Below are 25,000 nucleotides of genomic sequence, written 5' to 3' on the forward strand. Positions count from 1 at the left end.
TGAGGGGGGTGAATTTTTTTCTCACTCTTCTGTTTGAGTGTATTAAAAGCCTAAAATTCTGTATAATTAATGAGCATCAGACCCACGTGACCACAGAGCTAGCTCCAGGGAAAGGCCTCAATAGAGCCTCGGTCTGGCCTGGAAACTGTTCGGTCATTTTCAGCGTTTGTGCGTTCTTTTTGGATATTATTTGTGCAATTGTTGGACAGAATAACTTGCTGTGGCATTAATTGCACTAATAGAGCGTCCAAGGAGTCTCCACTTCATTTTTTTCGGTAAGTAAAATTATATTTATGTATTTTAGGTCACTGCCGAGCTGAGCTTAGATTTTAACATGTACTGTTTAACCATGACATTTAAATGTAATAGGGTAAAACCCAGTGCATTTAACATAATGCTGCACTTTAGAAAATGGGCTGAAATATAACATGTTGGTGGAGCTGGGTTCCCACTATCGGCTTGTGGAGCTCTCGGGAGACCTCTGTGTTCCACCCGGTTCTCCCCAGCGGTCAGCCCGGCGTATCTCTGACTCAGAAGCTCTGGTGTTGTACACAGTTAACTCCGGTTGTAGCTAGGTTGCTACCTCCGTTAGCTTAGCTCCCACCTCCGCGTTAGCTTTGGGTTAGCTTCAGGTTAGCTTGTAGCTAGTTCGACCGGGTGTCATCAGTTGATCCCAGCCTTACAGCCCCACCCTCAGCTTCACCTCTCTTTTCCCTTTTTTGGAATTGTCTGGGCTTGACGGAACCTGTGACACAGTCAAAATGGCGGTGGTGACCACCTCCCATTTATCTTCAAAAACTGTTATTGGAGCCCATGGAAATGAATTGTTCAGTATATATGTCGATGGTTTAACCCCCTAATCCAACCCCTTAAGTTGGTTGTCTTTGGTATGACCCGACTAGGATTTGGACCCTGATCTCCCAGTTCCAGGGCGGACACTACTAGTCACTGAGAGGGTTTGTATTTCACACTTTTTCTTTTTAGATAAATCATTTTTGGAATGTTTAAAAGTTTTAAAATTCTGCAGAAAAGAGTAAAAATGTCCATTCTTCAGAAAGGAAAGAAGAAAGAAAACAATCTTTTTTGTAACGCCTCTCAAGATAAAAATAACGAGGTGCTTCACAAAAACAATAACTTCAAAATGTAAAAAAGATTTAAATAAATTATTAAAAATATGTTTTAAATAAGCAAAAATAGACAATTATGATTAAAAAATGCTGAGAGAGAGAGAGAGGGAGAGAGAGAAAGAGAAAGAGAGAGAGAGAGAGAGAGAGAGAGAGAGAGAGAGAGAGAGAGAGAGAGAGAGAGAGAGAGAGAGAGAGAGAGAGAGAGAGAATAGGAAAGAGGGAAATCAGTGAATCCTGGGAAAGGCGGAACAAGAGCGGGAGGTCATGAAGGTCACACCAAAGCCTGAACAGGTTAGTTTAAAGGAGACTACTGAGTCCACTGATCTTAGGCTCAGGGGGAGAGAGTTCCAGAGTCTGGGGGCCACAGCAGCAGATGTTTTGTCACCTTTGACCTTTAGCCTGGTGCTGCACAACCAGTAGGCTTTGGTCACTGGACCTCAGGGACCTGCTGGGGGTGTAGGGACTAAGAAGATCAACAATGTAAGATGGTGCTTGTCCATGTAAGGCCCTATAGACCAGAACCAGGATCTTGAAATGGGGAGCCTGCTCATCAGCATCCCAGCAGAAAGGGTCTAACTCTGGTAACCGGTGATGGTTGTACCCCATGTGCAGCAGTACCGGGACCAGAGTGAATAGGGTGTGTATGGGGAGCATGAGTGGGTGTCTGGTGTGCATTTTTGTAAGTCTTTGGTTGTATGTGCATGTGTGAGCATGAGGGAGGGAGTGTGTGACTGTGTTTGTGTATGACTGTATATGTCAGGTGGGGCCTTTGACTCCTCCCCTCTCCTGGAACTTCTTTGATGATATAGATCTTCGTCCCCCCTCCCCCTGCCACACCTGGTGTGGGGGCTTGTGCCATGGTCTGCCTGAGTGTTCGTGGCTCCCGGGTCAGGGGGTTTAAGATTTTGGCATCTGCCTGATGGATCCCGGTGGCTGCCTGGTGGGGTCTGGGTCCCTGGGCTCTGCTGGGTCCCCGGCGGGGGTGGTCGCCCCTGGGTCTCGGGTAGCTGGGTCCCGGGCTCGGCCGGCTAGGGCGTGGGAGGCTGCGGGCGGGCCTGTGGGCTTGCTGCTGATATCTCCCGGGACTCTGCCGGCTGCTGGTTGTGGCCCCCCGGGGCGATCCTCTGTGCCTCTCGAGGGGGGCGGGGGCCTTTCTGGTTGCAGTCTCCCTGGGGTTCCTGTGCTCTGGGGCAGCTCCTGGATCTCTGGGACTTGGAGCTCCCCCCGTCTCCTACACATCTTTGGGGGGCGGATCTGTGGTCCCTCACACTCTCTGTTGGACGCTCCTATAGAGAAACCTTACATAAACAAGCGCGTGTACACACACAGGTGCTCACATGGTGCTCTCATAAGTATGGACTTGGGCACGTTCAACACAGGTCTTAAGGCTGTGGTTGGCACTAAATGCATTGTGATTTATCATCGTGTGATTGTTCAGTTAAACAATGTTGGTTATACATTTCTTCATCAGGTTGACACAGTGATAGCTTGCTCCTGTTGTATTGTTGTTTCCAATAAGACAGTGCTAGAGATGGCACAGACAGAGAGGATCAGCGATGAGGTGAGGAGGAGGAGATGGAACTGGATCGGCCATGTGCTGCGAAAGGAGGAGACGAGCGACTGCGCTGTGGCTCTAGGTTGGGCGCCTGAAGGTCGAAGGAAAAGAGGCCGACCTAAAACAACTTGGCGGCAAGTGGCTGAAGCAGAGAGAAACAGAGCAGGATGGTGTTCATGGAATTCAACAAGAAGTGCAGCTGGAAGTCGATCCCTGTGGTAAAATGATGTCCTTGCCTTATGTGCCTCTTGGCACAAAGAGAAATGATGATGTATTGATGTTCATTATTGTTTATTTTTGTGGACCCCCCCCCCCCACACACACACACACACACACACCTTTTGTCTCTTCCTTTCTCTTTCACCTCTGTCTCCGTGTCTGGTTGGAATTACAAAGCATTCAAAAGCACTGACAATAAAGTTTTAAGTATCAGGCGTGACATTAAAAGCAGACGCTTTGATGCTCCACCTGAGAGTAAATCTGTAAGGCTTGTCACCAGCATTCAGCCATCAATTCTGTTTGCTTCACAGCCAGACAGGACACAGTTAAAAAAAATGAATAAATAAATAAGTGAAAGAAAAAATATGTATTGTTTTATGTAGTTTCTCCACGATGTAATGGCGGACTGCCCTGTTGACTGACATTTGTAGCTGTCCAATCATAGAGCACTATTGGTTTGGTGGGCCAATCACAGCGCTTGGTAGGCGGGATGATACTGAAAGGACATAGACGGCGAATTGGCGACTGCTCGTTTGAAACGGCTTTTGGCTCCAACTCTGGACTTTTTTGACTTGGGCTTTATTTTGAGTCGAGAGCAGATTCAGCTTCATGACCGAGTATGGCGGACCACCTCGAGGCCTGACATCAGTAGTGGTGAGCGCGTGTTGTTATCCAATAGCACGCAGAGGCGGTTTGAAAGACAACCACTGATCCCGCCCCACGACTGAGAGCCGTTAACGGATTTTGCCACGCTACATAAAACTGGTCTAAATGACTTTTTAATACCTAAATAACAGGTTTGTTCAGTAATGTTTAAAAAGGATGCCATCAATGAGAGCATCACTCCACACCTGTCCTCTCAGACCCAGCATTTACCTGCAGCCTCACCTGGCAGGCCTTTTGTCTGCCGCCAGGTGCAGTCAGGGCCGGCAGCCTGGCCCCTGAGGAGGCGGAGGGCCGTAGCACAAACCATGCACGACACTGAAAACCAGCTGCTGAGCGGCACGTAAACAAAATCAGACGTGTGAAACACTCGTTGACTTTTTGTTGTTTGCAGATCTTGATCTCACCCCTGAACCTCCTGATTCTCTTTTACTTTGACTCTACGATGGGTTGTATTCTCCCTGAATGTAGGTCCATCCGTGCAGCTGACCTCTGTTCTGTGGGGCTCAGACAGGGTGTTGCTGCTGTCTGTGACCGTTGTGAAGCTGATGTGTTCACCAGCAGGGATACAGACGTTCCTGAGCTGTCAGTGTTGTCACATGTCTGCAGGATTCCTCACATTCCTCTCCGGCTGCTCAGGATGCAGGAATGCAGTGCACACCCATGAAGTCCGGAGTCCCGCCAGGAACAGAGGATCCATTTCTGGAGAAGGTCTGGACCCTGATGAGCCGTGCAGCCTGTGATGTGGAGCGTGTGTTTGGCATTTGGGTTTGCTGCAGCAGGCTGACCCGGTTCGGGAAAGTCTGCTGACAGACAGACGGAGTCTGGGACGGAGGGAAAAGTGTCCAGGAAGAAAGTATCTGTGACTGCTGGTGGAAACAGCTCTCCGACGCCTGAATCACTGTCTGTAAATGTTGTGGAGGAGTCAGACGGTGTGAATCCAGTCTGCAGAGTCTGTGTGGTCCCCCTCCGGTTTCTGCACAGACGGATTAAAGTCTGCACTTTGGGTTTACCGCACGTCTGGAGCCAGAGGAGCCTGATTTAAGCGTAGACGGGCGGAGTCAGCGTGGAGCTGAGCTGGAACAATCGACCACAACGCCGTGCAGTTCGCTCAGACTTTAATAAAACTATTTCTGACTCTCTGCAGCTCCTGCTGAGCCAACATCTATCCCAGATTTTAACCCTGATAGAAAACACAAAGATCAGAAGGTTACTCAGGGTTTGGCTCCTTTTGCCAGTTTTAGCTGCACCTCATGTGCAGGGATCTTCTCAGATCTTTGGTTTAAAACTCAATAAAACGAACCGGCGTCTGTGCTTTACAGCCTGAAACTGCTGCAAACGGCTTTAACTGAACGGTTTACACACTCGCTCGCAAAATATTTGCATCTCATTTGCATAAATGATGATCTGAAACCATCCGAGAAGGATGGTCTGCATCACCGTTTCCTGGTTAACCAGAGTCAACATGAAGCTTTCCACCTGAAGATGATTTTCTGTTGTTGGACATCACTCAGCACAGAGATTTAAGCGGCTTGCTTTGTAGAAAAATCTGATTCAGCAGATCAAAGCTTCACTTACAGGCTCAATAAAACACACGGATTAAACGAAGAAACACCATAAAATAACAGTAAGACAAGAAGATCTAAAGTCTGAGAAAGAAAAAGAAAATTCGCCACATCTGAACAATTTTGGGGTCTTGGATAAATTTCAGTCTGGTTTTAGACGATATCACAGCACAGAATCCGCTCACATCAGGGTTTTAATGATATTATTTTAGCCACTGGTTCCGCTTCCCATGTTGCCCTGGTGATGTTGGACCTCTCAGCTGCATTTGACACTGTCGACCATGACGTTTTATTGTCCCGCCTTGAGAATTTGGTCGGCATTAAAGGGATCTGCGCTTAACTGGCTCTGCTCCTACGTTGACAACAGGTCGATTAGAGTTAGAGTGGACGACTGTTCATCTCCCTCTGCCGCTCTTCCTTGGGGCGTGCCACAGGGGTTCTATCCTCGGCCCCCTTTTATTTAGCATTTATATTCTTCCACTGGGACTAATCTTCAGGAAGTTCAACATTAACTTTCATCTTCATGCGGACGACTGCCAGATTTATGTTCCATTGAAGACTAAGCTGCAAAACCCGTGGTGAACGAGCTTTTTCTGTCTGCGCTCCAAAACTCTGGAATGATCTCCCGTTGAATATCAGACTCTCCGCCTCCATTGGAGTTTTTAAGTCTCACTTAAAGGGACTTTACGGAGTTTTAAATTTTTATGATCGTGATTGCCCCCTCAGGCCAAAAGCGTAACGGCAGCTTCAATAGTAGGCTCGTGCACGAGGCGCGCATGCTGTACGTGCACACTCCCTAACGAAAATAACAGCTGAGACAGTCCCGTGTGTGTGTGTGTGTGTGTGTGTGTATGTGTGTGTGTGTGTGTGTGTGTGTGTGTGTATGTGTGTGTGTGTGTGTGTATGTGTGTGTGTGTGTGTGTGTGTGTGTGTGTGTGTGTGTGTGTGTGTGTGTGTGTGTGTGTGTGTGTGTGTGTGTGTGTGTGTGTGTGTGCGTGCATGTGCGTGTGTGTGTGTGTGCATGTGTGTGTGTGTGTGTGTGTGCGTGCATGTGCATGTGTGTGTGTGTGCATGTGCCCGTGTGTGTGTGCGCGTGCGTGCGTGTGTGTGTGTGCGTGCATATGCGCGTGTGTGTGTGTGTGTGTGTGTGTGTGTGTATGTGTGTGTGTGTGTGTGTGTGTGTGTGTGTGTGTGTGTGTGTGTGTGTGTTTGTGTGTGTGTGTGTGTGCGTGCATGTGCGTGTGTGTGTGTGCATGTGTGTGTGTGTGTGTGTGTGCGTGCATGTGCATGTGTGTGTGTGTGCATGTGCCCGTGTGTGTGTGCGCGTGCGTGCGTGTGTGTGTGTGCGTGCATATGCGCGTGTGTGTGTGTGTGTGTGCGTGTGTGTGTGTGTGCGCATGTGTGTGTGTGTGTGAGAGAGAACAACAGGAAGTGGGTGAGCAGCATTAGTGAGAGGTGAGATCGGTTTCCTGCAGCGAGTCGAACTTCCTCAAACGGCCACATGATTGGGAACAAACAGCACAATGGAGCGTTGTGGAGTCTGTGTGGGAGAATTCCTGCTGGGATTCAGGGAAAACCAGCAGGAAGAAGCAGGACCAGCTGGGAGACGGGTCTGAGGCTCCTGTCCTCCTGGTTCAGGCTCGCTCAGACCAGTTTAAAGGTCTGGTGTGCAGCTCATGATGAACGACCCTCACCTGTACACCACCTGTCACAGTGCTTTACACTACAATTCATCCATTCATTCACACACTGGTGGAGATGAGCTACGACGTAGCCGCAGCTGCCCTGAGGCGCCGCCGGTCACTCCGCCCACCACCAGCAGGTAAGGTGGGTTAAGCGACTTGCTCAAAGACACAACAGCAGCAGGAGCCGAACCCTCCCTCTGCTCTGCCTCCTGAGCTGCTGCTGCCCCGTTATTTTATTTTATAGGTTCAACTTTGTTAAAGGAGAAGGTAACCACCAGTGGCTGGTTGTGGTCACCATAGTAACCAGTCTGTCTCCTCTCATCGTCGTGGTAACCACTCCCCTGCTTACAGCAGAACTAGAGAATTCCACCTGAACTTCCCGAGACCCTGCATGCTGGCCTTCTGCACCAAACTGTTTTATTCTCTTCAGCTTGGTCCGTTATTCGTTACTTAGACGCTCGATGTGACTTTACGTGAACTTGTTTATTTCAGGGTCGTTTCGTTTGTTCTGGTCGTGTTTATCAGAGCGGACTCGTCTGTAACGGCTACAAGTGTTCCCCTCTTCAATCACACCAAACACAGATCTGGGTCTCAGGAGGTTTAGCTGTTAGAACCAGGGTGGACCCCCGTGGTCCAAACCAGCTAAACCAGTTCTATCAGGTTCTGGTGATGAGGTTGGGGCTTCAGACCTCACCGCAGCTCCAGGAAACATCGGATCTTCAGAAGGAGACGTACCCTGACATCACTTCCTATCAGCATGTCCCATGACTCGTATCTGCCTTTGTCCTGTCGGTAGAGCTGGATGGCTTTGAGGAAGGCCTGGACTTCACACGTCCTCTTCTTCAGGAAGTCTGATGGACAGAAGAGGGGAAGAGGAAGGATGTCACTGGGATGTAACGCCTCAGCGGCGCTCACTACATCCATGTGGATTAAAGGTTTCTGCCCAACGCTCCAAGGTGCAGAGGCAAGCCTGTTGCCATAGAAACCAACATGAAGGTAGTTCAGCTGATGTTGTGAAGCCAAAATATAAGGATGGAGCACCACCAAGGCAGCTTTGTTCTACGGCACTTTTCACACGTGCTTCTCCAACAGCAAGAACATCAACATCAACATCAACGTGACAGAAAACACAATCTAAAAATGAAAAAGAGACAAAGTTAAAGGCTGAGCTGTTACAGCGCAGAAGGTGCAGCATAGTAGCTAAAGGCAGCTTCACCCAGTTTGGTTCTGACCCGGTTCTACCAGCTGACCCAGAGCCCCGCTGGGCGTAGACACCTGAAGGAGATCCCACATGTACTCTGGCCCCATGCCATTGAGTGGTTTATAAACTAGTAGCAGCACTTTGAAATGGATCCTGTGGTTTACTGGTAACCAGTGTAGAGATTTAAGAACAGGAGTGGTGGGTTCGGTTCTCCTGGTTCTTGTTAAGACTCTAGCAGCAGCGTTCTGAACAAGCTGCAGTTGCTTCACAGCTTTTGTGGGAAGACCAGTTAGGAGACCATTGCAGTAGTCCAGCCTGCTGGAGATGAACACATGAATGAGTTTCTCTAGGTCTCGTCTGGACGTGAGACCTCTGAGTCGTGTTGTTTGATGCAGAAGATGAAACGCTGACCAGTGAAGCTCAGGTCTGCATCAGTTATGACACCAAGACTTCTAACCCGGGTCTTTGTCTTCGTTCCTCTGGAGCCGAGCTGAGCGGTAACCTCCATCCTGTCCTTCTGACTCCCAAACACAACAACTTCAGTCGTCGTTTAACTGCAGGAGGTTTGACTGCATCGGTCCTTAAGTTGCTCCAAACACTGACTGAGTGAGTCTAGGGGACCACAGTCACTAGGTGATGGAGCTAGGTAGATCTGGGTGTCATCTGCATAGCTATGATAGGTGACGGTGTTATTGTCTATGACCTGACCAGGGGGAGCATGTAGTGGTCCAAGAACTGAGCCTTGGGGGACCCCACATGTCATGGTGATCAGCTCTGGTTTGTGATCACCAGCAGAAACAGCACAACCCTGTCTTGTAGATAAGATCAGAAGCAACTATGGACTGTACCTGAAGGTCCCACCCAGGTTATGAACCTATCAGAAGGATGTTGTGGTCCACGGTATCAACAGCTGCAGTGAGATGGAGCATCATCAGGACAGATGTTCTACCTGAACCTGGATGTAGACCAACATCATGTAATACTGTAGTCGGTGCTGTGGTGTTGTCTACAGCCTGACTGGAGACCATCTAGCAGCTCGTCTCTAAAAGCTGTTCAGCTGGATCAGAGCAGCTTCTTCTGTCATGTTCCATGCAAGGAGGTTAGAGATGGTCTGTAGTTCTTCATCACCGAGGATCTAGTTTCCTTCTCTCTAGAAGAGCTCAACAGCAGCAGTTTCACTGATGGAGGAACATACCTGATATTAAGGAACAGTTAACAGTCTCACTCCAGCAGCTTCTAAGCAGCTAAACGCTTTTAGAAGAAGTGAGTTGGCAGGTTGTCCAGGCAGCAGGTGGGTGAGCAGAACCTTAACTATGTTCTCCAGCGGTTTAGCTCTGATCACGCCGAGAGCTGCTGTTCTAGTCAGACTGTAGCTGTGTGGCTGCAGCTGTGGTCTGGCTGTGATGGATGGTCTGATGTTTACCATCTTCTGGTTGAAAAAGGAGGCTAACTCATTAGACTTCGTTTGGGAAATGAAACCAGGGTTTAACAGTGTGGGAGACTAGTTAGCCTCTCACTAGTAGCTAACAGAACACGGGCTAATATGACCACGGATGACTGGAGTTGTAAGTGTGCAGCTGCACTCTGAGGCCTCGTAGTCATCCGGTAGGCGACGCTCAGCTTTGCTGCGTTCTCTTCTCTGATCTGTAACTGATGTGGTGAACCTCCATGGAGCTTCGTGTTTGCTACAGGTGAGTTTGACCTTTTTGGTGCAACGGTGTCGAGGACTTCACGAGTTTTGCAGTAGAAGTGATTTAAAAGTGAATCAGCACAGCTGGTTGTCAGACTTATTCATGCGTTCTATAAAAACTGATGCAGGTGACCACCCAGGTACCTTTTTGAGAACAGCTGAGGTGTGGTGTGTAGCCGGTGACACGGATATCTCAGAGATAACACAGAAAAGGTCCGATAGACCCGCATCCTCAACAACCATGTTCCACACATCCACGTGTTGGGTTAGGATTAAGTCCAGAGTTCATCCCAGATCGTGGGTCTGACTGTGGACATTTTGTTGGAGACCAAATAATTCAAGCACCTCAAGAAATTGTTCTGCAGACTTGTTGTTTGCATCCTCAACATGAACACTGAAGTTTTCTAGAGCGCATGACCCTGGAGGCCTGTGGATTACTAAAGCTGGGTTTATGCTTGACCCATGTGCATTATGGAAACCGAGTCGGACCTCCTGCAGCTCGTCTCCGCTGTGAGACAACATTCTCCCAGAGCTCTGCGGCACGCATCCAACGTTATATCATGGCAGAAGTATAAATCTCTGTTGTTCACAACATTTTTTCACCGTGTCCCGTCGTTTCCAACTGTGGCGGCAGTAATTAACGATATTTTGATCACGGTGATCTTTATTGGTCGAATCATAAAGATGTCTGCACTTACGAGCCTCCGCCACTACGGGTGCTTGCCACTCCGCCATGTTTTTCCACACAGGACCATCCGCATGGTTAGAACATTTCCTAGGTGCGTGGTGCGGAAACTTTGGGCTGCACTAGAGCTTTTTTTCCCCTGAGTATGTGCTACAAGGCATTCCCTCTCTACTAGAGACCACTGCAGATGTGAGTGACGTACCACTTCCAGCAGCTGCCTCTGTGGTTTTATAGAAGCAGCTGCAGGCTGACGAGTAACCAGATGTTTTATTTTGTTTGCTTTATCAGTAAACTCCACGACTGGCTGCATTATTTAGTCAGGTTAGAGGTCCATGGGAAGCTGCTCTCATCCTTTATCTGTTGGTTTGATTCTGATTTCAGTCGAACTTGTGAGAACTGTTTCATTCACGTTTACATCGGTTCCTTCTCCTCCACTCAGTGGAACCGAAGAACGAAAAGTCGCCTCGGCAACAACGATTCATTTACAGGAACAAACATTTAAAGAGGAGCGTCAGGTTATTTGTCCCCACCTTGGTTCTGGTGCCTGATGCAGTCTGACAGGATGGAGATGAAGGCGGCCCGCCTCTCCTCCTGCCTGAAGCAGAAGTACCAGTCCATCCTGTAGGGCAGACGCAGGTATACCGGGAACGGTCCCGGCATTCCTGACACAGGAGGTGCAAAGTCCTCCTTCACATCTGAAACAAGAGAATGTTGAATGACCCGGTGCACTTAGGTTATAACAGTAAAGGTTTATGTTCATTTATGTGGCAGACGCTTTCATCCAAAGTGACGTACAATCGTTAACCTATAGGACATGTTGGGATGTGTGGGGGAAACCGGAGTACCCGGAGGAAACCCACGCGTGCATGGAGAGAACACGCAACGCCACGCAGAAAGACCACAGCTGGGTTTCCAACCTGCAACCGTCTTGCTGCGAGGCAACTGTGCCACCACGCATTAATGCTGTTCATGTGTTAATCAGATCTATTCTGGATTAAACATGATTCTCATCCCGGCTGCGAACCGCTCCAGCCAAGCTGGAGATCACGTTCTGATGAAGCCGACAGGACCACATCATCTGCAAAAGGCAGAGACCTGATCCTCAGGCCACCAACACTGATCCCCTCAACACCTTGCCTGTGCCTAGAAATCAGAATCGGTGACAAAGGGCAGTCTTGGCGGAGGCCAACCCTCACCGGAAACAAAATCGGCTTACTGCCGGCAATGCAGACCAAGCTCTAACACCGGTCATACAGGGTCCTAACGGCCAGTATCAAAGAGCCCGGTACCCCATACTACCGGAGTACCCCCCACAGGGCCCCCCAGGGGACATGGGCAACCGCGTTCTCCAAATCCACAAACACATGTAGACTGGATGATGAACTCCCACGCACCCTCCAGGACCCCTAAGGGTATAGAGCTGGTCCAGTGTTCCAGGTCCAGGTCAAAAACCACATTTTTCCTCCTGAATCTGAGGTTCGACAATTCAACGGGCCCTCCTCTCCAGAACCCCTGAACAGACTTCACCAGAGAGGCTGAGGAGTGTGATCACCTGTAGTTGGAACACACCCTGCAGTCCCACCACCCCGGTCTGCCAGTCCAGTGGGACTGCCCCTGATGTCCACACGATATTGCAGAGCCGCGTCAGCCAACACAGCCCCACAACATCCAGAGGCTTAAGGAACTCTGGGCAGATCTCATTCCTGTTTCATGTCCGGGTATAAATACAGGCTGATGAAAATCCCTCGTATTTAAGATAAATGACATGTCAATGGTACCAACGGTGATATTTTATCGTATACCGGGCCTACCTTTGTTCTCAAAGGTTCAAAATAACAAGATCTGGCTCCTTTAGGAAATAATGCTCTAAAACAAAAAAACTGGATCAAATAAAACGGTTTTCTGGATCTGAACTCACTGTTGTCTCCAGGAAAGCATTTGTCCACCATGGCCATGTAACTGTCTTCTGCAGTCAGAACAGTGCCCCCTGTAGGCAGCAGCTTGTGGCGTGGAGGAACACCTTTAACAAAAGACTAAAAGCAGAAGAAGGAACTGTTTAATGATCAGTGAACATCTCATTCTGATAAATACCGGTCCGGGTTCATGTTTACCTCCAGGCTCTCATGGCACTCCAGGCAGTAGTTGGCTCTCACCACCACGTACCGCTCCCGCCACTTCCGAGTGTCGTCAAAGTAATGGATGCCCTCCTCATACATAACTTCACCCTCCTCTGGAGGTCCCTGGAGATGGTGCGTTCAAGGGAACAAAATGTGGCAGAATAATGTTTTTTGTCCTCTCTAAAGTCTGAGGTTTTGCAAATCAGAACATCCGGGTCAACACACAAGATCTAAGAGCTCCATCTCAGGCTCAAAGAACCTCATTGGCTGGTTGTGTAGGACATGTAGAACATGTAGGACAAATAGAAAAGGTCTGAATTATTTATACAAGGGTAGCAGGAGAACGGATCTTCTGAAGAAATCACAAGACCAAAGTGGAAATGATTACCCATAATGCAAAGGAGCACCAACATCTGAGTTTCTGAGTCTAATGTGAAGTCCCTTAGATCCTAAAGTGTTCTTAAGTTTGATGTTTGATCGTTTGTCTGAAGCTTGGAACAAACCGGGTCATGCAACAGAATCATGATCACCAGAAAACAGAAACAAACTGAGTCCAGACCAGAACCTGGAGGAGCTTTTAGAAGGTCCAACCTGATGGTTCCTTTAGCTTCTACTTTCTGTTCATTATTTATTTACTGGTTCAGACTGAGTTGATGTTCTTGTTTCCCATCAGCCCTTTCACATTTTAGAGGAAGTGCTTTCCATTTCATTCCAGACTCGCCTCTACTTTTCCACGTCAGGAGCCGACGGTTCTCCGGATGAGCCTCGGAAAGCTGCTGAAGTTCCCTGGACAAAAATGACGGTACCCCTAACGTAATATTTTGTTGCACAACATTTTGAGGCGATTGCTGCAATCTAACCCTTCCTGTACTTTCAGTGAGATGTCTGCACTTCCAGCAGGTATTTTGGCTAGAGGCCAACTGATATCAGTCAGCCGATATATCGGGCTGATATATTAAATTTTTTCTACGTCGAGCAATAAATTATAAAAATCAGGCACCACTACTAGACTGAAGAAAAGACCCGATGGACCCCAACACACCGTGAGCCAGCCCACTCAACAGTGCGGTGCTCCATGTAACCTTATGTTGAAATAAACGGTAAGATTTTCTTACCTCATGTGTACATGTACACATGTGTACATACACTCAACAAAAATATAAACGCAACACCTTTGTTTCTGCTCCGATTTTTCATGAGATGGACTTAAAGATCTAAAATTCATTCCAGATACACAATATTACCATTTCTCTCAAACATTGTTCACAAATCAGTCTAACTGTGTGATAGTGAGCACTTCTGCTTTGCTGAGATAATCCATCCCACCTCACAGGTGTGCCACATCAAGATGCTGATCCGACATCATGAGTAGTGCACAGGTGTACATTAGACTGCCCACAATAAAAGGCCACCATGGAATGTGCAGTTTTGTCTCACAGCAAAATGCCACAGATGCCACAAGCATTGAGGGAGCGTGCAATTGGCATGCTGACAGCAGGAATGTCAACAAGATCTGTTGCTCGAGAATTGAAAGTTCATTTCTCCACCATAAGCCATCGCCAAAGGCGTTTCAGAGAATATGGAAGTACATCCAACCGGCCTCACAACCGCAGACGACGTGTAACCACACCAGCCCAGGACCTCCACATCCAGCAGGTTCACCTCCAAGATCGTCTGAGACCAGCCACTCAGACAGCTGCTGAAACAATTGGTTTGCATAACCAAACAATTTCTGCACAAACTGTCGGAAACCGTCTCAGAGAAGCTCAACTGCATGCTCGTCGTCCTCATTGGGATCTTGACCTGACTCCAGCTCGTCGCCGTAACAGACTTGAGTGGGCAGATGCTCACATTCGATGGCGTCTGGCACGTTGGAGAGGTGTTCTCTTAAAGATGAATCTCGGTTTACATTGTTCAGGGCAGACACAGTGTGTGTGGCATCGTGTGGGTGAGCGCTTTGCTGATGTCAATGTTTTGGATCGAGTGGCCCATGGTGGTGGTGGGGTTATGGTATGGGCAGGCATCTGTTATGGACGAAGAACACAGGTGCATTTTATTGATGGCCTTTTGAATGCACAGAGATACCGTGATGAGATCCTGAGGCCCATTGTTGTGCCGTACATCCATGAACATCACCTCATGTTTCAGCAAGATAATGCACGGCCCCATGTTGCAAGGATATGTACACAATTCTTGGAAGTTGAAAATGTCCCAGTTCTTGCATGGCCAGCATACTCACTGGACATGTCACCAGTTCAGCATGTTTGGGATGTGCTTGACCGGCGTATACGACAGCGTGTACCAGTTCCCACTAATATCCAATAACTTCGCACAGCCGTTGAAGAGGAGTGGACCAACATTCCACAGGCCACAATTGACAATCTGATAAACGTTATGCGAAGAAGATGTGTTGCACTGCATGAGGCAAATGGCGGTCCCAATAAAGTGAACAAACTGCACATTCCAGGGTGGCCTTTTGTTGTGGGCATTATAAGGAACACCTGTGCACTACTCAGCATTTTGATGTGGCACACCTGTGAGGTGGGATGAATTATCGCAGTAAAGCAGAAGTGCTCACTATCACACATTTGGACTGAATTGTGAACAATGTTTGAGAGAAATGGTAATATTGTGTATCTGGAATGAATTTTAGATCTTTAAGTCCATGTCATGAAAAATTGGAGCAGAAACAAAGGTGTTGCGTTTATATTTTTGTTGAGTGTACATTTGCTTCTCATTTCCTCAATTCTGATGTTATTGCTACAGCAATTCAGCTGATTGATACAAATCCAAACCTCAATAGGTATTAACCTGAAAATGTGGTGGGCGTACCTTAGTTTTTGCACTAGCGCCCCCTAGCGCCATTAAAAATGTCAGACCCAAGTCATGCTTTGACTGAGGATAGTGAAATTTTGTACACCTATGCAATGTCTTAGGACCTACAAAACTCTCCTGGAGCCATGCTCCATATCCCACAGGAAGTCGGCCATTTTGGTCCAATTGCACTAAGGAGTCTCTTTAGAAGCTGGGATATTTTGCTAATGTAAAACATTTATAGTGGTAACTGAGCAAAGCATTGCAGACTGTTTTATGAAGGTGGGTTATTGTACCACCTCGTAATGAGTTACAGCGTATATTGACAGGCTAGGAGGAAATGTTCAGTCCGATTGGGGTGACAGCTCAGTTATCGCAGTTGAACGCACGTAGAAGTGTCTGGCGCACATGGCTGCTCGTGCGCCACCGGTCGCAGTGCGGTGGGTTGCGAGAGCGTCGGGGATGGGGTGGAGGGGGTGCGGAGGAAGGGAGAGCAGCTTCGCTGCGAGGGCCGAACGACGCTGCTTGCAGCTTTAATTTATTATTACGTTTGTCAGATTCTTGTTGTTTCTTTGACCATTGAGGGATTTTCTTTCATTGACCGAAGGGTACCAACCATTTTGTTCATGTCTGTACTTACAAACTCTCAGAAAAGAACATGCACAAACAAACCATATTAAAGTTGTACTTACAAGTGCAAAAGGATGATCATTATGTTTGCATTCGAATTGAATCCTTATTTGTCTCTGAGCTCTCATGATTCAGAAAACTCCCAATGTTGACTCTCACTTAATTCCTTTTGTGGTCGGATGTTGTTTTTATTTTTTTTTAGCTTCATCAGATAAATAATAATAATAACACATTTTATTTTGAAGCACCTTTCATGACACCCAAGGACCGTTTACAACAATAACAATAAACAAAATGTTTTCGTTGTCTCTTCTGAGGCTCCACCAAGATAAACATTCTAAAATAAATGCTAACCAGGTATAGATCGTCTGTCCACAGGTTAAACAGGAATTCCCGTTAATTATGACTTTGTGAGACTTCATGGGAGCAGTCCAGATACTCTGAAGGTGCAAGTGTGTTATTCTGGTCACAAGGGTTGGAGGGGGCTGAGTGACATTCCATTAACCCTGTGAAGGGTCATTTTAGCACACACTGGCCCAAGAGAATAATCTAACATTATGAAGATTTGCCGAGCATGGGCTTTAACCTTTTGTTTGAGCAGCTGTGTGATCTTCTGTTTGTTCTGCTCCAGTTCATCTTCCACCTGAGAGAACCGGGCCACGGAGAACTGCTTCCTGTAGTACGGACTGAACTCCTTCAGCTCCTCCTCTGCTTGCTCTGCAGAAACACATGGAGACAAAATAAATTGTTGTTCGACCTAAATGGCATCATTATTCCTGACAGAGTGAATGTTCGAGGAGTTAAAACATGCAACATAAAGAAGAGACAACAGTTTGAGCATAGGCGTCTGAACTATTGCGCATTTTGTATGCCAGCCTGCATCAGAAGGCCTGTTACCCCATACTCCCAAAGCACCCCCACAGGCCTTCCCGAGGTACGCGGTCGAACGCCTTCTCCAAATCCACAAAGCACATGTAGATTGGTTGGGCACACTCCCATGCACCATCCAGAACCCCTGAATAGACCTTCCCAGGAAGGCTCAGGAGTGTGATCCCCCTGTAGTTAGAACACACCCTGCGGTCCCCCTTTTTAAATAAGGGGACCACCACCCCGGTCTGCCGGTCCAGGGGGACTGCCCCCGATGTCCACGTGATACTGCAGAGCTGCGTCAGCCAACACAGCCCCACAACATCCAGAGCCTTAAGGAACTCCGGGCGGATCTCATCCACCCCCAGAGCCTTGCCACAGAGGAGCTTTTTGAACACCTCAGTGACCTCAGCACCATAGATTTGAGAGGCCAACCCAAAGTTCCCAGACTCTGCTTCCTCACTGGAAGACATGCCATTGAGGAGGTCTTCGAAGTATTCGTCCCACTGATCCACAACGTCCTGAGTAGAGGTCAGCAGCACACCGTCCCCACTATAATAATAATAATAATAATAATAATATAGCGCGTTTCAAGACCCGCAAAGACGCTTTCACACACTCTCACATTCACACACTGCTAGTGATGGTAAGCTACTTGTAGCCACAGCCGCCCTGGGGCGGTCTGACCGAGGTGAGGCTGCCATTTGGCGCCGTCGGCCCCTCTGACCACCACTAACACAGGCAAGTTGGGTGAAGTGTCTTGCTCAAGGACACAACAGCAGGATACCCCTGGCGGAAGCTGGAATCGACCCCATGACCCTCCGATCATGAGGCAACCCGCTCTACCACCTGAGCTACGGCTGCCCACTATAGATAGTGTTGGTAGCGCACTGCTTCCCCCTCCTGAGGCGCTGGATGGTGGACGAGAATCTCCTCAAAGCCGTACGGAAGTCTTTCTCCATGGTCTCACTGAACTCCTCCCATGCCTGGGTTTTTGCCTCGGCGACCACCCGAGCCGCATGCTGCTTGGACTGCTGGTACCTATCAGCTGCCTCTGGAGTCCCACAGGCCAAAAAGGCCTGTTAGGACTCTTTCTTCGGCTTGATGGCATGCCTAACCACCGGTGTCCACCAGCGGGTTCAGGGGTTGCCACCATGACAGGCACAGACAATCCTGCGGCCACAGCTCCGGTCAGCCGCCACAACATTGGAGGCACAGAACAGGGCCCATTCGGACTCAATGTCCCCCACCTCCCCCGGAATATTTTGGAAGTTCTGTCGGAGGTGGGAATTAAAGCTCCTTCTGACAGGAGACTCTGCCAGACCCTCACAATATGTTTGGGCCTGCCAGGTCTGACAGGCATCCTCACCCACCATCAAAGCCAATTCACCACCAGGTAGTGGTCAGTTGACACCTGTCACACACTGCACACGAGTGGTGAGCCCATGGGAAGGGGGACCCACGTTTCCTCTTTGGGCTTTCACTCATGGAGCCCGGCCACCAGGCACTTGCCAATATACCCCGCCTCCAGGCCTGGCTCCAGAGGAGGCCCCCGGTTACCCGCATCCGGGCGAGGGAACACGGTTTCCATTGACGTTTTTCTTCATAAAGAGTCTTTGGGCTGCTGTTAGTCTGATCCCTCACCTAGGACCTGTTTGCCATGGGTGTCCCTACCAGAGGCATAAAGCCTCAGACAACTTAACTCCTAGGATCATTGGGACACTCAAACCCCTGCACCACGGTAAGGTGACAGCCCAGGGAGGAGCCTAAAGAAACTCGTCGTCGTTGTCTTCCTCCGCTTATCTGGGTCCGGGTCGCGGGGGCAGTATCCCAACTAGGGAGCTCCAGACCGTCCTCTCCCCGGTCACCTCCACCAGTTCCTCCGGCAGGACCCCAAGGCGTTCCCAAACCAGATTGGAGATGTAACCTCTCCAACGTGTCCTGGGTCGACCCCGGGGTCTCCTGCCAGCAAGACATGCCCAAAACACCTCCCCAGGGAGGCGTCCAGGAGGCATCCTGACCAGATGCCCAAACCACCTCAACTGACTCCTGTCGATCCGGAGGAGCAGCGGTTCTACTCCAAGTCCCTCCCGAATGTCCGAGCTCCTCACCCTGTCTCTAAGGCTGAGCCCGGCCACCCTACGGAGGAAACTCATTTTGGCTTCTTGTATCCGCGATCTCGTTCTTTCGGTCATTACCCAAAACGGTGAGGATTGGGGCGTAGATTGACCGGTAAATCGAGAGCCTGGCTTTCTGGCTCAGCTCCCTCTTCACCACGACAGATCGGCTCAGCGTCCGCATCACTGCAGACGCCGAACCAATCCGCCTGTCGATCTCCCGATCCCTCCTACCCTCACTCGTGAACAAGACCCCGAGATACTTAAACTCCTCCACTTGAGGTAGGACCTCTCCCCCAACCCGGAGTTGGCATCCACCCTTTTCTGGTCGAGAACCATGGTCTCAGATTTGGCGGTGCTCATCCTCATCCTAGCCGCTTCACACTCTGCCGCAAACCTACCCAGCAAGAGCTGGAGGTCAGAGCGGGATGAAGCTAGGAGGACCACATCATCCGCAAAAAGCAGAGACGAGATTCTCCTGCCACCAAACTCGACACACTCCACACCACAACTGTGCCTAGGAATTCTGTCCATAAAGGTAATGAACAGAACCAGTGACAAAGGGCAGCCCTGGTGGAGTCCAACCCTCACCGGGAACAGGTCCGACTTTCTACCAGCTATGCGGACCAAACTCACGCTCCTCTGGTAAAGGGACTGAATGGCCCTTAACAGAAAGCCACCCACCCCATACTCCTGGAGCGTCCCCCACAGGGTGCCCCTGGGGACACGGTCATAAGCCTTCTCAAAATCCACAAAACACATGTGGACTGGTTGGGCAAACTCCCATGCCCCCTCCATCACCCTTGCAAGGGTATAGAGCTGGTCCACAGTTCCACGGCTAGGACGAAAACCACATTGCTCCTCCTCAACCTGAGATTCAACTATCGATTGGACCCTCCTCTCCAGTACCTTGGAGTAGACCTTTCCAGGAGTGTGATCCCCCTATAGTTGGAACACACCCTCAGGTCACCCTTCTTAAAGATGGGGACCACCACCCCGGTCTGCCACTCCACAGGAACTGCCCCCGATGACCACGCAATGTTGCAGAGACGTGTTAACCACAACAGCCCTACAACATCCATGGCCTTGAGATACCCAGGACGAATCTCATCCGTCCCCGGGGCTCCGCAACAGTGTAGTTGTTTGACTACCTCAGCAACCTCTGCCCCCGAGATTGGACAGTCCATCCCCAGGTCTCCCGGCTCTGGTTCCTTCTTGGAATGTGCATAGGTGGGATTGAGGAGCTCCTCAAAGTATTCCTTCCACCGTCCGTCTATAGCCCCAGTTGATGTCAGAAGCTCCCCATCCCCACTGTAAACAGTGTGAGCGAGTTGCTGCCTTTCTCTGCTGAGGCGCTGGACAGTTTGCCAGAACCTCTTTGGAGCTGATCGATAGTCTTTCTCCGTGGCCTCACCAAACTCCTCCCACGCCAGAGATTTTGCCTCGGCAACTGCCACTGCTGCACCCCGCTTGGCTATTCGGTACCTGTCTGCTGCCTCCGGAGACCCACAGACCAGCCACTCCCTGTAGGCCTCCTTCTTCAGCCTGACGGCTCCCCAAACCTCTGGTGTTCACCAGCGGGTACGGGGGTTGCCACCGCGACTCGCACCGGCCACCTTGCGACCACAGCTAGCAACAGCCGCCTCAACAATCGCAGAGTGGAACAAAGCCCACTTGGAGTCAATGTACCCCACTGCTCTCGGGACGTGGTCAGAGCTCTGCCGGAGGTGGGAGTTGAAGACCGTCTTGACAGGTTCTTCTGCCAGGCGTTCCCAGCAGACCCTCACTATGTGTTTAGGTCCGCCAGGTCTACGCGGTATCTTCCCCTGCCATCTGATCCAACTCACCACCAGGTGGTGATCAGTTGACAGCTCCGCTCCTCTCTTCACTCGAGTGTCCAAAACATACGGCCACAGGTCAGATTAAACGGCTACAAAGTCTATCATTGACCTGCAACCTGGGTTGCCCTGGTACCAAGTGTACCGATGTTTGAACATGGTGTTCGTTATGGCCAAACTGCGGCTTGCACAGAAGTCCAATAACGAAACACCACTTGAGTTCAGATCAGGCGGCCGTTCCTCCCAATCACCCCTCCAAGTCAAGCTGTCGTTTCCCACGTGAGCATTGAAGTCCCCCAGCAGGACAATGGAGTCCCCTGATGGAGCACTATCTAGCACTCGTCCCAGGGACTCCAAAAAGGGTGGGCACTCTGAACTGATATTTGGCGCATAAGCACAAACAACAGTCAGGACCCGTTCCCCGATCCGAAGGGGCAGGGAAGCTACCCTCTCATCCCCCGGGGTAAACCCCAACACACAGGCAGAGAGTCTTGGGGCTAACAAAAAGCCAACCCCAGCCCTCCGCCTCTCATCCGGAGCAACTCCAGCAAAGGAGAGTATCCACTCCCTCTCAAGGACTTGGGTTCCAGAGCCAATGCTTTGTGTCGAGGTGAGTCCGACTATATCTAGCCGGTACCGCTCAACATCTGCCACAAGCTCCTGCTCCTTCCTCGCCAGCGAGGTGACGTTCCATTTCCCAAAAACCAGTTTCCTTGTCCGGGGATCGGACCGCCAAGGCTCCCGCCTCCGTCTGCCACCCGATCCACACTGCACCGGACCCTTCATGTTCCTCCTGCGGGTGGTGGGTCCACAGTTGGATGAGCCCATGTATCCGGTTCGGGCTGGGCCCGGCTGGGCCCCATGGGTGAAAGCCCGGCCACCAGGTGCTCGCTCACGGGCCCCAAAACCAAGGTCTGGCTCCAGGGTGGGACCCCGGTAACTCTCCGGGCCGGGTACTCCAACTCTTTGAATTTACATCCATGAAAGATCCTTTGAACCGTTCTTTGTCTCACCCTTCACCTAAGACCAATTTGTCATGAGAGACCCTACCAGGGGCACAAAGTGGCCCAGACAACATAGCTCCTAGGATCATTAGGACACTCAAACTCCTCCACCACGATAAGGTGACGGTTCAAGGAGGAGCCTATAGAAACTACCCAATAAAATTTAGGTAACAATTTTCATAGTTAATTTACACCCCACATGTGTTTGTAAATAGTCTCTTATATTCAAAGTTAAAGGAATTGGATAAAATCTAACGGACATTAATTAGTTAATATTACCCAATTTTCTAAGCTTGAAAATAACTAAGTAAATTGTACACACATGCCAGAGCTGGGCTCAACCCTGCTACCTTCTGCTTATGGGACCACCTGCTCTACCTTCTGAGCTATACTGCTGCCCAAAGTAATGCTGGTATAAATATTAATTTATTCAAACAAAAACAATACAAAATAGTATATTTCTGGTTTACAAAAGCTGAACTGAACTTGCATTCACTGTTGCTCGAGACAGTTTATTTTCTAAAATTTTAGGGCTTCTTTAACTTTAGATACATGAATATTTGAAATGGAAAGCAAATACAGCACAGAACTGTGAACAGATACTCTAGCCAACATGTACAATTGTTCTATTTGTTAATTAAATAAAATAGGTAATCCATCAGTGCTGAACTACATTTTTGGGTAAATTCTACTCATTACAATTAGGTTATATTTGTAAATTAAGTAAAATAAGTAGAATTAACTCATTTTTCTTTAGTTCAGTCTTTAACTAATATATTTAGTGACATTTTAGATGATTGTATTGGGTGATATTTAACACTACAAACAAATATTTCTTTTTCAGTGTGGTGATTAAACTTGTATCCTATAGGGGATAAGTATGTATTTATTTTGGTTCTTTCTATAGGAGGATTGTTATCTCCCAGCGTACCAGGACTTTTTTCCCGGGGTATGATGAGTACTGGTAGTTTTTCCGGTCATGTATTAGTTGAAATCTGAGATTTCTGAACCATCTGCCCGTCTCCAGGTAAACACCAGCCATTCACAGTCCCCCCAGCGCGCAGTCCCGCCCCTCCAGAACAGGCTCGTTTGGTGCATTGGGAAGCTGTAGCCGTGCAGCTACGGCAGGGTCACGCACACAAACACTCCAGCAGATCGTCTCCAAACACTTTTTTCAGTCCCTCAGATGCTCCTCAATCCACAGCTCCAACCTAGTTCCTCCTCTGTGTCTGCTACCTTTGTATGTTAGAGGAGGAGGATGTCTTGATTATTGATGCGCATGCTGCTGCTGCCACGTCTTCTCTTCTTCTGCCCGGCTGCGCCAGTGACGAGCGCTGCAGCGCGAGCGCGTCCACACGTCATGCTCAAACACAGACAGAACTTACCAGAGAGAAAATGAACGGACACGAAAGACTGTGTGTTAATTATATATTTTTGGTGACGCCACTTAGAAACTTAGAAAATGTGACTGTGGCCGTGTGCAGAACGCAGCTGGAGTTCATGAATAATCAGCGGTCTGCCTGCTGCTCTGCTCTAAAGAATCTGCACTACTCTGAGTCCATATAAATAATATAATAAAGGTAGAAACTGGATCTCTTTTGTGCTCCTTCTGGGTGTGTAAGCTAAGGGCATCAGGGGAGCCTGGCAAACTTTAAGGAGAACCAAGTTGCTCTCCTGTAATTTGAACCCAGTATCCAACTCCGGATCGGGGCTTGGATTGGGACGTAAAGCCCGAGTCCCGATCAGTCTGAAACCACGTGATCGGGGCCGATTTCCGATCATGTGATCGGATCGGGACACGCCTAATAGTAAATGTGTCACCATTGCGTGTTTAGCAGTAGAAGTTAAACATTATTAACATTCCAGTAGCTTTCTACTGAACATGTTCGCGAAATACATTAAATTGTACTGATCATAGTTTAATTATGGGTATATTTAGGTGATAGCATGTTTTCTAACTGTTTTCTAATCGAGTTTTGTTGTTAAATACAGTAAATGAAGGAGAGAAAAACTGTTTCCCTAGCAGTTTTTACATTTTCCCGTTTAATCAGATTAACTGATTAATCGAGTCAAGACCCTCCAATTCATCGATGATCCAAATAATCGTTCGCTGCAGCCCTCCGGATGACCTTAGGCAAGTACGTGACTTTCTTAGCACTACACCCTCAACCTTCAGGAGAATCCAGGAGTGTAACTCAAACAAATATACCAGAGTGGTTTTAGTGTCAGAATAAATACAAACTAAAGTTCAAATAGTAAAAATGTTTGTTTTTCATCCCGGAGCGAATTTCTTCTTCCTCCCTCAACCAGACACAGAGGAGGATTCTGACCTCTAGGCGGCGTCACCTACTCTTTTCTATCTGATGATGCAACATCTGTCTTCTTCCAGCTCAGAAATTTGACCAAAGGTTTAAGTTCATAAAGATGTTGAGAAAGCTAATGAATAGTTTTATTTTGTATTTCTGCCAGAAAAGCTGGCGAGGTGATTTTATTCTGATTTCCTGTTGCTGGTGCTGCGATGGACTGGCAGCCTGGCCGGGGTGTACCCCGCCTGCTGCAGATAGGCACCCTCCCGCCCCCCACCCCAACGGCCCTGCATGGACAAGTGGGTAAAGTAAGCGGATGCATAGATGTTTCTGAATGAAAACTTGATGCACCTATCGCTCCTGCTGAAGTTCTGCTGCAGGCATAAAAACCACCTACAGGTCGTTGGTTTCAGGTCTCCGGTTTCCGACTCCAATGTTTGGAATTCTGAGACATTCCGATTGGTACACCTGATCCTATAACAGGAAGCAGGACTCACATCTGCAGCCGGAGACAAGATGACCCAGAAGATTGCCTTCTTCTCCTGCAGGTTGAGAACCAGAAGGATGTGGTTCTGGAGCAGGTTGGGCGGGAGGATGTTCCCTGACTGAAGGTATGCACACCCTGTTTCACCTGAGAAGCCTGTTGCTCCACCTTAAATATCCACCTTAAATAGTTGGGTTTCAAAGGTCAAAAACCTCCACAGGAAATATTTTAGGAACATTCCACCAGAAAACCACTTTTGTTGTTTGATTTTCCACTAATTGTTCAAAAAAACCTAAAATAAAAAGCTAAACTGACTGAAACTGAATCAATCTTCAGGTTCCTGGTGAACCACAGGGCCTCGCTCTTGAGTCCCTGAAACACTCCAAAAAAAAATCTGCAAGACAACATTTCTGTCAAAGTGGTCGGACTCGCC

At 48.7% G+C, this 25,000-nt stretch overlaps 1 protein-coding gene across 1 annotated transcript in view; it reads right to left on the minus strand.

The window, feature by feature from the left end:
- The window catches only part of LOC139061618 (uncharacterized), a 71,951-nt gene that overhangs the window by 34,924 nt on the left and 12,027 nt on the right, over positions 1 to 25,000 (minus strand). The window contains exons 2-6 of the mRNA XM_070553878.1: positions 16,538 to 16,668; positions 12,502 to 12,630; positions 12,309 to 12,423; positions 10,921 to 11,085; positions 7,550 to 7,665 (exon numbers count right to left, since the gene is read on the minus strand). Of these exons, the coding sequence (XP_070409979.1) occupies positions 7,550 to 7,665; positions 10,921 to 11,085; positions 12,309 to 12,423; positions 12,502 to 12,630; positions 16,538 to 16,668 (656 nt within the window). The remainder of the gene's footprint in view (positions 1 to 7,549; positions 7,666 to 10,920; positions 11,086 to 12,308; positions 12,424 to 12,501; positions 12,631 to 16,537; positions 16,669 to 25,000) is intronic.

Source organism: Nothobranchius furzeri, chromosome 8, assembly GCF_043380555.1.
Source record: "Nothobranchius furzeri strain GRZ-AD chromosome 8, NfurGRZ-RIMD1, whole genome shotgun sequence".
Classification (NCBI taxonomy): Eukaryota; Metazoa; Chordata; class Actinopteri; order Cyprinodontiformes; family Nothobranchiidae; genus Nothobranchius; species Nothobranchius furzeri.